At 43.7% G+C, this 14,387-nt stretch overlaps 1 protein-coding gene across 3 annotated transcripts in view; it reads right to left on the bottom strand.

Annotated features, from left to right (window-relative positions):
• Cpne4 (copine 4) overlaps nucleotides 1-14,387 on the bottom strand; it is a 482,832-nt gene that overhangs the window by 132,978 nt on the left and 335,467 nt on the right. For all 3 annotated transcript variants that reach the window (XM_028869893.2, XM_028869897.2, XM_028869896.2), the window contains exons 4-5: nucleotides 2,341-2,412; nucleotides 1,222-1,296 (exon numbers count right to left, since the gene is read on the bottom strand). In XM_028869893.2, coding sequence (XP_028725726.1) covers nucleotides 1,222-1,296; nucleotides 2,341-2,412 — 147 coding nt within the window. The remainder of the gene's footprint in view (nucleotides 1-1,221; nucleotides 1,297-2,340; nucleotides 2,413-14,387) is intronic.

Genomic DNA, 14,387 nt, shown 5'->3' with positions numbered 1-14,387 from the left:
CCAATACAGTTTGGGAAAGGAATGATGAATGAAGGAACAAACTGACAAATAAGAGAATGTATGTAAAAATTGATTCTTACTCCAGGAAGATGGAGTCCTGCCTGTGTAAATAATTACGGATGCGACATGGTGTTTTACTTAAGGATATATTTGAAGGGAAATCATAGATATGATATGGTTAAACTGGGAGTCTAAGCTTTGTAAGGTGTAGCCCCCCACACACACACACACTCAGGACTAACTGGGTGTTTGGGTGGATGTTACCATGGAAAGAGCATGATGGAAAGTAGACTGACATGGGGTTGGATCTTCAGTTTTATCACTTACTATCAGGATGTGGTAGCCATGGAAACATACCTTGAACACTCTTTCTCTGGGGAATGGAACTGACCAAGGGTTATAGGCTGCTGAGCTCTGATGTCCACCCTTGCATTTGTACTGCAGCCAGACTGCCTAGGGCTGCTCTGTCCAATCACTAAGTACATAAGGGATATTAAGGCAGGCTCTTGGTTGGGAGACACAGTTCTCAGTGGCCAACTTTGGCTCTGGAACTTCCTAATGGCTTTACTGAACCTCTCTTGATCTGGGTAGCATTTTAGGGGACTTCTATCCATACTCACTCATCTCTTTTTCATTTGGGGTCAGAATTTCCTCATGACCACATTTTCTCCCAGCTTTCCCCTTATGCAACCCATAGGCATTTCCATAGATACAATCCTTGTGGCTTTCATTCTGTCTTGGTGTCTGTAACTCAGTGGCTCTGGACTGTGACATGGAGGAAACTTGGACCACTTATTTTATCTTTTAATCTCTTTCTTCATCTGCATTAATACTACCACTTACATGAAGACTGTACAAATGACTAGATGAGACAGTGTATGCAAAGCTCTTAACTGAACTTGGCCGACACAGATGCTTACAGATATGTCATCAGACTCCCCTTCAAGGCTTCTCTTTTTCTTTAGAATGATCCTAATGATGGGGGAAAGTCATATTTTCCTGGGCATGGCTGACCTCTGGCATATGGAAACAAAAGATGACTTAGTCTTACCAAATGCTTCTCCATTTGGGGAAAACCTCATCTTCCAGACCTCTCTGATGTCTTTGATGTGTTTAATAATGTGGGTTGAAAGGGAAAAATAGCTGCGAGGAGGAATCTGATTAAACTGTGTGTCTTAGCTTTATTACTTCCTTCAATGAGGTCAATGCGAGACGTTTTACCTTATCATCCAATTTCCGTGCATTGAATGCAAGCTCCACATAGTCGTCATTGCCTGATAATTCTTCAGCAATCACCTAGGGGAAAAGGCACACATCAGCTGCTGTAGAGAGTGGACCCTTCAGTCCAGGAAGCCTATCGGCACCTCTGGGTAATTTTGGTCTCAAAATAAACAAACACAGGCATTGGGCAAGAAGTTTCTCCACACTCCTTATGCATGTGGTGCACCATTTTCAGCTCTGGAAGGGAGCTCACTAGAATACAGAGCAGTGTGTGAGTAGCTTTCATATGAAGAGTGTGAAATTCGAGATGGAACCATCAGGAGCAGCAATTAAGAAAAGCTTTCTTTCTGGGTATGGAGATGCATGCTTTTAATTCCAGCATTTAGGAGGCAGAAGTAGCACTATCTCTGTGAGTTTAAGGCTAGCCTGGTCTATATAACAAGTTCCAGGCCACCCAGGGCTACACAGTGAGATCCTATCCCCTGCAAAAATTTAAAGTGCCTGCCTTTTCTTTAACAAGTCTCCAGACTCACTAACTATTGAGCAATTCACCCATTACTAGTATCAAAAAGGAATTGAGTTTTGGCATTTATTTCATTTTAAATAAAGAATAAATTTGCTTAAATAACTACTGTCTATGGAACCAAGTAACAGAGCTCCATTCTATTACTCAATGAAGAATATTAAGGTTGGCCTCTCCTTGGGAAGCAAACCAAACTTTGAACTAAATGCTTTTAAAATAAAATTATGGAGGGGGGCCAGTGGGTGGCACTTTGCCAATCTGAAAACCCAGTCAATTCTGTATTCTTACTGTGTCCAATAAAGTCCACTTTCTTCTCTTTCCTACTCTGTCTTGTGATTTCTAGCGTGATTGCAGAGGCTCTCAGGAGAAGTGAGTGACCCCACTTTCAAATCTACTTTCCTTCCCATTCTCCCTAAGGGTAGAAGGATCAAAATGGTTTTAACAAGAAAGAAAAAGAAGGGGGAATAAAAGGACGGAGAAGCCTTGGGTATTTCAGTCAGCTCCCAGCAGGCAGAGGAGTTCGCCATCCTAGCGTCTCTTTTGGATCAGCGAGTGCATGAGGTCTGACACCTGTTGCCACTGCAGGGCCAGCTTACCGTAATGGAGGATTTTCCAGCTGTGTTCCCATGCTTCAGCAAGGACTTGGAAAGCTTTCTCTGGGATACAATCTGCAAGGAGAAACAAAAGGAAAATGCTACATATGCAACTACAGACCTGTTTTAAAACATCCTCCACTGCCAAATGCTTCACTGACAGCTGCACCTGAAATTATATATATATATATATATTATATATATATATATACATATATATAATATATATATATATCCATTTATGAGTCCAGTTTTGTCCCTGGGCCTCTCTGAAAATGAATTAGCCCCCTATTTCCTTCTTCCTTGTGTGCTGTGAGAAAGGGGGTGAGGAATTTAAATAACTCATTTGGGCCACAGTGGCGTAACTGTTGCTGAGGCATTTACATCAGAATCAGGAGGGCAGTGTTGAACATGTACATCAAGCTAACGGAAAGGAGGCTTCACAATCATCTGAAATTAGCATCAAATCTTTACAAAGTAGGCACAGGGAGGGGAATGTGTAAATATGTAACTTCTGGGTCTGTAACCTCTGGAGTTCTATTTTTAATATGTTCATCAGGGAGCTATATGTCTCATCAGGAAACCAATGCTCAGACAAGTCCACAGGAGTAACTGGGGTGCTTTTCATGACCCAGTGTCAGAGCATGCACACAGGGACAGTTATATCATGGAAGTTATTCTTAGAAGAACTTGCTTCTCTCCCTGATTCCCCCCGGCTTTTTTCCCTATTTGTGAAAGGTAAGTCTGGCAAGGCATTGTGGTTGGGATGTCTACAGAAGCTATGTCCAAAGGGGAAATGGAGTGAAGAGAGTCAAGGTGATGCTGTGCCTGTACTTAAGGAAAATGTCCCTCTCTTTGGTGGGCAGCTTCTATCTAACCTGGTCTTAGTGATGCTAGCTTGGTGTGGTGCTGTTTTGTGAGCCTCTCTCTTGAGTATGGGGTGGTACAGTGACTGCTTCTGGTTAGTAGGGAACCTGAGGCATGGAACTACCATCTCTCCTGTTATTCTGGGGGACAGCAAACAAGCATATTGTAAGTCAGCCCTGTACAAAGCCTCACAAGGAAAAGAGCTGATGCCCCCTTTTTAACAGCAGTGTTCATGAGCCTGGGAGGAAACCCCCCACCCTCAAGCTGAGCCCAGGGACAATAGCACCCTGATTACACTTTTGACAGGCCCTTGTCTAGAAGACTTTAAAAAAGGCATACCCTGATTCTGGAAACAAGAAGTGGTAAGGTAATAAATGCTTTTTTTCAAATCTACCACATTTGGAGGAAGTTGCTTTTATATATATATAATCACAGAGGATAGGAGAAGTCAGTGTCAGTGTGAAAGGCAGGTAAGATAAACCCATTCTCTGAAATTCTCATACTGTGTGTTTTTTTTTATCTCTCAGTTAGAGTAGTGAAAATACAGAGGATTTCAGGCCAGAGGGAAGACGTCTGTAAGACATTCCTAGACTGAACAGAATGACAGATCCATCAGGATCATATTCTCAAGATGCTCATCATGCTGTGGTCTGAAGAGCAGAGAGTATTCCCAACATAAAGCAACCTGATGGTCACACCAATGATGCTGGTAACACTGATGATAACTGTGGCGACCTCAATGACATCTGCAACGGAGCCTCCCACGTAAGGAGCACATCACTGTGTCAGATGCCTTAACTCTGCAGACTTTCACCCAGTCCCCACTGCATGCTGTGAGACCTTGTGAATAGACACGGAAGCGAAACCAGATGTCACACCTGACCTCAGGAAGCAGCAGAAGAGTGGGGAGGAAATCATGAGCAAATGAAAAAACAGTTATTATCTGTGAGCAGAAACTGGGCAGCATCTGACTCAAGGCATTTCCCATTTTCCAAGTTTACTTGTTATCGTGAGGCATTTCTTTCTATTTCCCTCCTGCTTCATCCACACTGCTTACCTGCCCCTGGGTCCAGTTGATCTCAACCACCTTAGGCTGACAGGTTTTGAGACAGGGTTTCTCACAGGCCTGGTACGCCAGTGTAGCTAGGCTGACTGGCCAGTAAGTCCTAGAGAACCACCTGTCTCTCTTTTCCCAGCACAGGGATTACTAGTGCACACCACCATTCTTGGCTTTTATTTATTTATTTTCTTCACATGGGTTCTGGAGACAAAACATGGATCCTCACACTTGTGAGGCAAGCACTTCCCCTGTTGAGTTCTTTCCCCAGCCCCATGTGCCATCATCACTCTTACCTAGACATACCAGCATTTCATTTGCAGGGCATGGATAGTGTAGCCTGTTACTCTGTGCTCACTCCCGCCTTCATGTTAGGAAGTGGGCATTTGGGGTACAAGTGGCTAACCAAGCAGGCAATAGCAACCTGCTTTAGAGTCTCCAGGCCTCCAACTCAGCTTCAAAGAATGAGTAATAATTAAGGTTTCAATGCTTTCATGGTAACAATGATAGACATGCAGTGGGCTGTCACTGATGCTGCCGTTCTTGGGCAAAAATAGCATGGATGCCCAGCTGGGGTGTTGATCTGTAGAGAAGTCTGTTCACTGCAAACCCCACTTATCACACATGCTCTGTTGCTTTTGAAATGACTGCATCAGGCTGGGGGAGACCTTAGGTCATGCCTTGGAATGAGGAAAGCAGAGTGACAAGGACTCACCCTGGCTGCAGCTGACATTTGAGGCCAACAAATAATAAGGTTTGCATGGCTTCGAGGCTAAAGGGGATGTACCTGTCAAAAGTCCTCTAATTTGATTCTTTTCACCCTGTGGCAGGGTCACAGCTGCAGACCTTAGCACACAACAAAAGGGTGATGTAGAGAGAGAAGAGATGGGAGCTGAAGCCCCCTGGGTTAGCAAAGTTGGACCAGAGGGACATTTGTACCACTGGGAATCTGGTCTGCATCCACCCCGGGGTCAAGGGGGAGGGCAGATTCCTCCAATGAGGATGACAGTGGTGTCCAACAGCATGGGTCTCCGTTTTCAGTAAAGCCCAGGGTTTCATTTAAACAAATAGGAACAAAGCCAGGAAAATAAACATTTAAGCCCATGTTGTAGCAAGTATATAATCAGTTATATTTCAAAACAGTCATTTGGTGACTAGACACACATTTGTCATAAGGCTGTTTTTAGTGAAAATATTCTCAGGATTCTTTTATAAATTACTACAGTAGCAGATATTTATTGACTAGCTTCTATGTGTCAAACGTTGGCTCATAGGCTACAAGGGTGGAAAGAAATCAGTCAAAATATATTTATAATATTTTTAATTTAAATAGAATACATAGTTTTCCCTGATCCTTTTCTCTCCTCTAGCCCCTCCCAGTTACCATCCCTCAAACTCCTCTTATGTCCTCCACTCAAGTTGATAGCTCTTTTTCTTTGCTTATTGTTAGTGTTGATATTTATATGTATGTATATATGTATGTATATGCATATGTATGTATATATGTATACACTCATATATATATACTTACATAGACACATATACATATAGCTAGATACTTAGCAAACTGTATACACACACACACATACACACACACCACACACACACACACACTCTGCATTGGACAACCTGTAAAGAGGGATCATCCCTGGGAGAAACTAATTCTCCTTCTCCCAGCAGTCATGAGTTGACTGTAGTTGTTTGCATAAAGGTGCAGTAAGTGGTACTCACATGTCGGTGTCAATCAACAGCTGTCTAATTGGAGTTAAGATCCATTCACAGGAAGGAAATCATGTATGGTACTGGAAACATACGTGAGTGGGGTCTTAGAAAAGAATCTATGACCAACACTGGACTAGCACAGCGCCATTCCTCGCCACATCTAAATCTTATCTTTATACCGCAGATAAGTGTAGCACCACCTCTCATTAAAGAAACTTCTTTTTCCACCAATCACAGAAAAACCACAACTGGACCCAAGGCAGAGATCAACATTGTGGGGAGCCCAGCTCCAATGGATATATCTATATTGCAGCTCCTGCATTTGTGGCTCAGGGAACCCCTCAGAAAAAGAGGAAAGATTGCAAGAGTCAGAATACCAGAAGCCTGCTGTGAAACAGTCTCTCCTAGAAATGGCTGCATAAACAAGACTGGAACAAGGTATATCAATGGACATGTTAACATAGAAGGGGGAAACGTTTATAATATTTTTAATCACTTCCCTATTAGCCTGACTGTTAATCTCTAAAGCATGTGTTCTAAAACTTGTCACTATTTAAAGACAAGTGCATGGTAAATACACTTGTGAAATACAACTGGGAGTCACCAGTTAAAGCAGGTTTAACATGTCAGCCTCGGGAAATAACATGTCAGCCTCGGGAAATCTCCGAGCCTTAGCTGTGAGTCCTTGAGGACAAGCATGTATGTTGTTTTGCATGGAAAGTACTACACACAGGCTCAGGGAGGAGAGCATGGATACCGGGGAGCAGAGTGGATATTGCCAGGGATTGGGCAGGGGTTGGGCAGGGATCCATATTGAGTGTCTTCTTTCGTTGCTCTTCACCTTATTTGGGGGGGGACAGGATCCCTCACTGAACCCAGAGCTTGTTGGCTCCTCTAGATTAGCTAGCTCGTCTGCTCCAGGGACCCCCCTTTCTCTGCTTCCCCAGCACGGGGATTTCTGGCCCGTGGTACTGTGCCCAGCTTTGACTATGTGGGTGCTAGCTGTGAAACTCAGTTCCTCACATTTGTTCAGGAAGCACTTTACCAGCTCAGTTCTCTTTCCATCCCTGGGTACTGTCCTTTGTTCGTTCGGCTTCCCCCCTTCTTATGTGTTTGCTAATACAATTTCTAGACCTACATCTACAGGAAACATAACAAACAAACAAAATGCGGCATTCTGGCAGTTTCCTGCAGCAGGCAGGGAACTTTCCAAGAACCTCACGGGCTTTCCTGTTATAGAGAGGGTCAACCTTCCTACAGCCACACTGGCCATCTCTATGCTTTGAGTGGTACTCATGCCTCCCATCCATAGACACAGGAAACAGGAAGTGGGAAGAACTAATACTTTTAGGGAGCAGCCCTCAACCAAGGATGGGTAGACTTGGTATATAAACACCCCACCTCCTTTTCTGTGAGCTAGAAAGTGAGAACACAGACAAATAACTTCAGTGCGCAATGTGATCAGATTTTGAAGATGTATTTCAAGGGGGTTTTAAACTAATTTATCCTGTTGGAGTTTCACCAAGGAGGAAAAGTTGTAGGAGTTAAGAAAGGCACAACCTGCCTCCCCCATCTTAGGCCCTGGGGATTAAAGCTAAGATTTTACCACTGAGTTACATCTTTCTACCCCATTTTTACTTTTTATCTTGAGATAGGTTCTCAGTAAGTGGCCCAGGTTGCCCTTGAACTCACTCTGTTGTTCAAGCAGGTTTTGGACTTTTGAATCTCTTGCTTTAGCCTCCCAAGTAGCTGGGATTAAAACAGTGGTTCTCAACCTTCCTAATGCTGCACCCTTTAATACAATTCATCATGTTGTGGTGACCCTCAACCATATAATTAATTTCATTGCTACTTCATAACTGTGATTTTGCTACTGTTATGAATCATAATGTGAAGATCTGTCTTTTCTGATGGTCTTAGGCGACTCCTGTGAAAAGGTTGTTTGACCCCTGAGGAGTCGAACTCACAGGTTGAGAACCACTGTATTAGAGACTGGTACCACTAAGGCCAGGCTAGACCGATACCATTCTGAAGCTTTGTTAGGCATAATAGGAGAGAGGATGGCAGTGTGCCTGTGTACTTACATTTTACACAAACTAAGTACAGTCCTTGGCCTTTAAGTGGAGTCCACCAAAGGTCCATCCTGGGGAGAACAATTCAGAAGGGTAGAGAGGGTGATGGTCTCAATGGGTGATCTATTGGTTTAGACTTCCTGCCTTAAGCTTTCTATTAAGTAGGATTCTAATTACTTCCATGTAATTGCAGGCTTTTACCCATTCTCTGACTTCATTAGCAAGAGTTGGAGAGAAGGGAAAGTTTCAGGGAGGGAGAAGGATTAAGGTTTAAATCCTTCTGTGCACTAATTACTCACCTTGTCACTTGTGTAAGGCCACATGACCATCACAAATGACTCAGCTGAAGTGACTACTCAGCACTCACACGTCCCTCATCCCAGCCCCGCCTGCCACACCACAGGCAATCAGGAGAAAGAAGAAAGAGTCGTTCACCCAGCTCAGGGTCCAGGCCAGAGCATTCTATCAGGACAAGGACACACACCAGCTTTTCAATCACCATCTTTGGCAGGTTGTACCTTGTCCATCCCAAGGCTGGCAATCAAGCATCAGCAGCACTCGATGGCCTTTGCATTTTTTTAAATGAAAGATGGTAACCTGATTTTGGGGTAGACTAACTGTCCTTATTGTTACCAGTTAAAGGTCACATGGCTAAGAGCTGTTATAAATACAATGTAGAAAGCTCTGACTGTGTGGTAGCTGCTGCTGTAGAGAGGGTCTCTGGGTACCGATGGGCTCCATTCTCATGGCAGCCAATGAAGCACGGCTATATGTTCACACACAGAGAAGAAAACTAAGGTGTGGAGAGTCTGTGGTTGGCCAAGGCTGAGAGAACAAAGAACTACAGACTTGCAGCTTAAAGCAAGACCAATTAATTCTGTCCAGGGCTCCAGAGGGCAGAAGTTCGAAAGCAAGGCATCGGCAGGGCCTTGCTTCCTCAGAGGATATGGGGGGCATTTTAAATCTTGTTCCTTCAGCTTCTGGTGCCTGCCCTGGTCCTCTGCTTGTGGCTGAGTCGCTCTGTTTCCTTTTTCTTTAGATGGCTCTTTTTTTTAGAGGGCACTTGTTAATGGATAAAGAACTCACCTGGCTCATCCAAGACCTCCTTATCTTGAGACTGTTCACTTCAGACTATAAAAGCTTTTGCTAATTGGGGTCATGCTCACGGGACATGAACACAATTTTGGGGAGCTATCATTTAGCCCACAACAAAAAGGTAACTTACTGAGACTTTCGCAGCCAGTAAGGAAACTGTGATCTGAATCCAGACAGTCTAGTTACAGTGTCCACATTCATTACTACAGACTATTACAATTCCCAGGAATGACAGAGGCAGGGCCGAAGGGACTCTGGCCATCTCAAGTGTGGCAAGCATGGCTCTGGCAGGCTTTGCCCTTCTCCCCCACTCCCTCTGCTTTGCTAAAAACCATTAGATTACATTCCTAAAGCTAGCCACCAAGGTCTGTTCCCTTATTTGGCCACTTCCTCCTTCTAAGGCTGACTAGGAAGGTCCAACTATCATTTATCTATGGCATGAATTTCTCGTGTGTATAATGACCATTAACAAGATTACAGAACCAGGCAATGGGTGCTTAGAAAGTGCTATTTTTTTCCCTGTCTTGTCCAATCAATCCCCACTTAAAAGATAATTATTATAGTGGGTAACCATTCCAGCCTTAATCTGGAAGTTCCAACCTCCATTGAGGCTTTGGTAACTGTCATGCCTACAAGGCGGGACTGAGTGAGGACCCTCGAAGACCCAAGATCCGGATGGGCTGGCTCTCTTGGTTCCTGGACCCAGGATGCTGAAGGTAGACCCAGCAGAGTTCTCCAGAGAAGACCGTCCGACTGTGCTACACCTTTCCCAGACCCTGCAACCTATATCCCTTCACTTGTAAGTTACTCCACAAAACAAACCTCCTTTTTAACTACATGGAGTGGCCTTAATAATTTCACCAATAAATTATAGTCACCTATTGGCTTGGACTGGGGCCTGGAGGTAGAAGAAAAGATGGTCTGATAGAGGCACGGAAGACACTGGATTGATCAGGCCTCATGATCAGATGATAGGAAGGGTAGGGAGCGAGAGGTGAAGAAAGGCTTCCAGACTCATTTCTTCAGCAGCTGGGAGGATGAAGGTGCCACTCACTGCCTGCGCCCCTCTAAAGGAAGGATTGATGGAAGGAGCTCTGGAGAATGCAAGGGGACACAGTGAGTTTGGATTGGGCTATTGAATCTGAGACGTCTGTGACCCATCGTGGAGTTATTGCCTTTATTGTTGGATATCTGAGGAAGTGTCCTGTCCTGGGAGTCTCCAATGCATGAATAATGAATGGAAAAAAAGGGCCGGGTGGTGGTGGCACACGCCTTTAATCCCAGCACCCGGAAGGCAGAGCCAGGTGGATCTCTGTAAGTTCAAGGCCAGCCTGGTCTCCAAAGCGAGTTCCAGGATAGGGAGTATATGAAAGGGAACAAGGAAGGTGTAAAAGTGAGACAGCCTTCTAGGCTAACCCCATAGCAATGTCACCATAATTCACTTATCCTCAATCTTTGTGTAGGTGGACTTTCTTTGGACCACCAGCTCCCAAATAATGACACAGACACTTACTATTAATTATGAAAGCGTGGCCCTATCTTAGGCTTGTTCCCAACTAGCTCTTAAAACTTAAATTAACCCATTTATATTAACCTGTATTCTGCCTTATGGCTCTCTCTGCTCAGTACCGTGTGTACCACTTTTTCTGTGTCTGGCTGGTGAATCCTGCATCTTTTCTTCCCATAGTTCCTCTCTCTCCCATCTATCCTATCCTGCCTAGCTACTGGCCATTCAGCTCTTTATTAGACCATTCAGAAGGTGCCTTGTCAGCAACACATCTTCACGGTGTACAAAAAGATTATCCCACAACACCCTTGAACAAACCCATCAGTGGGGAACTAACCTCTAGGACTGAGGGATGGCATTCAGCTCTCTGTGTTCTCCCTGCTCATCTGGGGCTAGAGAAAGGTCTGTGTGTGAGGAGGGAACATCTAATTCAGGGCAGGGTCTGTCTTCTCATTTGTGTAGGGATAAAAGCTTGAAGAGAGACTCATTCAAAAATAAGAAGTTGGAGGTGTTACTGAGGATGCAGTTGAGGGGACCTTTGTGCATCAAGAAGGGATGTGTAAGTTCTGTAAAGTTTCTGTGTGGACCATCAGCAATTTGTGTCAATGACCTTAAATTTGGTGTCTAAACATTCCTGTTAAGTTGCTCTAGAGGAATAGAAGTATCTAGGGGACTGAAAGGTCCATAGAGTATAATGTTCATCCAGATGTTGTACAGAATGACAAAGGACTGGAAACAGCTTTAATGTCTATAACAGAGAACATGCTACATCAATTTTGCCACGCATCTTTTAAAATTAATGAAGCAAAAGCATGTACATTCACACTGACAGGTTTGTTGTATATTTGTTGTAAAAAGTCAAGCAACAAGTCTAGGGATGTGTCTTAGGTAGCAGAAGGCAAATCTAGCATGCATAAAGCCCTTGGTTCAATCCTCAGCACTATAAAGTTCAAGATTATCTGCAGAATAGAGAGTTCAGGACCAGCCAGGGACACATGAGTCCCCATCAAAACAAAACAGAACAATAAAAATGAAACAAATCACAGAAATAAAAACAAAAGAAGACATAGCTATAAAAAGCATTCATAAGTGAACAAGTATTTATTTAGAAAAAGAACTGTGTGTACGTGCATAATGGAAGAAAAGCTGTAATGTATACCAACGTACTTGAACTATCTCTCAGTAGTAAAAAGAAGGGTGAGTTTTGAGCAGGTAATTCCTTTCATGCAGTAAAACAATAAATCTATTTTCTACAAATAATGTGGTTGATGGACAGTCTTTCTTGACAGATGCCATGTGGAAGATCTTGGGTGTTTGTAGAAAGAGCCTGGGATTCAGCAAACCTTACAGAGAGTTGAGGGTGGGGCTGGGGAACAAAGGATTCAGAAATTGTCACAGTTCACTCTTCCAAGAACTCAAGGACCTGGAGATTTAAAGACTACCCCATGGACCAACAGATGAGGCAGGCTTTGTAGATGTTCTTTCTCAGGGATCAGCTCATCTCTAGAGCTTGTACTACTTGTACTAAAAGTGCTGCCATGGAGGGCAAAAGTTCTGTGTCACATGCAGAACTATTCTGTCGATGAGACACAGATCTGCTCTAAGAGTCAGAAAACCTGGGCTAAAATCATGGCCCCGGCACTTGCGCAGCGAGTTACTTCAAGGTTCAAGTGTGTCACAGACAGAGCAGGAAGTCATGGTATCTTCTGGAGTTTCAGGAAGACTAATGAAGTAACCAGTGCAAATATTTCATCACTGAGTCTAGTGGCAGTATCATGTCTCAGATTTATCTTTAGAATTCAGTCAACATATTATCCAATATGAGATGAATTAACATATGAGCATAAAAGATCCTCAACAAGGGCAAAACAGGGCAAAAATACTCAAAGTTGCTTAAATTCCCTGGTCCTGGAGTATTTCTGATAAATATTCACGAATGGGGTGCTGAAGAGCTCCCTGAGCTTAGGAGAAAGGCATTTTTATTTTTCAGACACAGGAGACAATTTATCAGCTTGTGGGGAAGAATGTCCCATGTTTGACTTGTGTGACCAGTTTCACAGTGGTGGTATTCAGGAAGAACTGCATACTATGCTTCTAATTTACAAAGGATTGGGCTGGAGAGATGACTCAGCAGCTAAAAGCACTTGTTGCTCTTCAGAGGACTGGGTTTTCAATCCCAGCACCCACACGGAGACTCATAAGCATCTGCCACCCCAGTTCCACAGGCTCCAACATGCATGCAGACAGAACATTCATACCCATAAATTAAATAAACCCAAAGTTATTTCCAAAGGGTTGTAGAAATTGCCTTCCATTTGATAAGTGAAGTGGTATAATGGAAGGCTCCTGTGGAGATCAGCTCAGCTTAGTTTTGAACTGGTGTCATGCATATTGCTTTCAGTGTGATCTTGGTGAAGGAGCTGAGCTCCCACAGCTGACTCTTTATCAATTAGAGACAATGGTGCTCTCATTGAACTCAATACTCTGTGACAGAATAAGGCTTCGTGAAAATTGGTCTCTTTTTCTTCTACTTACATCTCATGGGAAGACCTGGGAAATTTTAGAGAGTTTTTAAATTTTTCTTATTAAGGATGTGAAACAAGAAGCCAGAGGTCACATAGCTTAGGAGCAGGAGAGAAGCAGCTTAGAATTCTGTGAATCCAAATGTCTGATGTTAACTTTTTGCTGTGCCAATTTGGAGGCTTGTATTCTTTCCCAAGTTATGATGATGGTGATGTTGGTGATGATGATGATGATGATGATGATGATGATGATGATGGAGGTAGTGGAGGTAGCAATGGTGGTATGATCATTACAGTGGTGATGGTGATGATGGAGTGGTGTCCATGATGATGATTAATGGTGGTGGTGATAGGTGTGGTAGTGGGGATGGGGTGATAATGAAGGTGATGGCAGTGATAGTTACTGATGATGTCAGTGATGCACTGATGGTGATGATAATGGTTGTGTTGGTGGCGATGTGATGACTATGACGATGATAACTAACGGTGGTGAAGATGATGAAGACGGTGGCGATGGTATTAGTGATGATGATGACATCATTAACAGCACCAAGGTCACAAATACCAGCCAGACCTGAGACCAGCTCTTTGAAATGGTTAGTTATGAAAGTGATTTATTATTATAAATTGATCATAAGAATATATTATTCAAATTGGGACTTTTTTTTAAAAATTAACAAGATGTGATTAATTAAAACAAAATAATGTGCTTAAGTTAGAATGGCCTGGGCACATGGGGCCACAGTCTACACTCTCAGTATGTGGCAATCTCATAAGAGAGGATACAGTCTCCTCCACAGAAATGTTATTGAGAGGCTAGGAGCACCAGGCAAAGGAGAGCCTGCTCTGTTGGGGGACTAAACCCAACCCTGCTGTCTCCTCAGTTCTCAGCTGTCTGATTCCACGGGGCCCTGTCAGCAAATTAACTGTAACAGCAGACTGCTTGCTTTGAACTTTAACAGAGGGAATAGAGGTTGGCAGGATTTCTGCTCCTTTGTTCCCCGGACTAGTGAGGTCAAGAGAGCTGCCCTGAGCATCCAGGTGGGCAGATGCTTCGGAGGCAGGAGTTAGGACTGGAGTCAGCTTACTCGGGGCCTCTGGGATCTAGGACTCAGGAGTGTGCACCTTGACTGACCTGTGCTGGTGTACAGAGAAGCCCCAGAGGCCTATGTTCCAAGCAAAACAAAGCTAATTAATTCATACCTGGC

This window comes from Peromyscus leucopus, chromosome 7, assembly GCF_004664715.2.
Source record: "Peromyscus leucopus breed LL Stock chromosome 7, UCI_PerLeu_2.1, whole genome shotgun sequence".
NCBI classification, from domain to species: Eukaryota; Metazoa; Chordata; class Mammalia; order Rodentia; family Cricetidae; genus Peromyscus; species Peromyscus leucopus.
The sequence above is the reverse complement of the archived record's forward strand: the minus strand, read 5'-3'. Positions and strand labels throughout refer to the sequence as shown.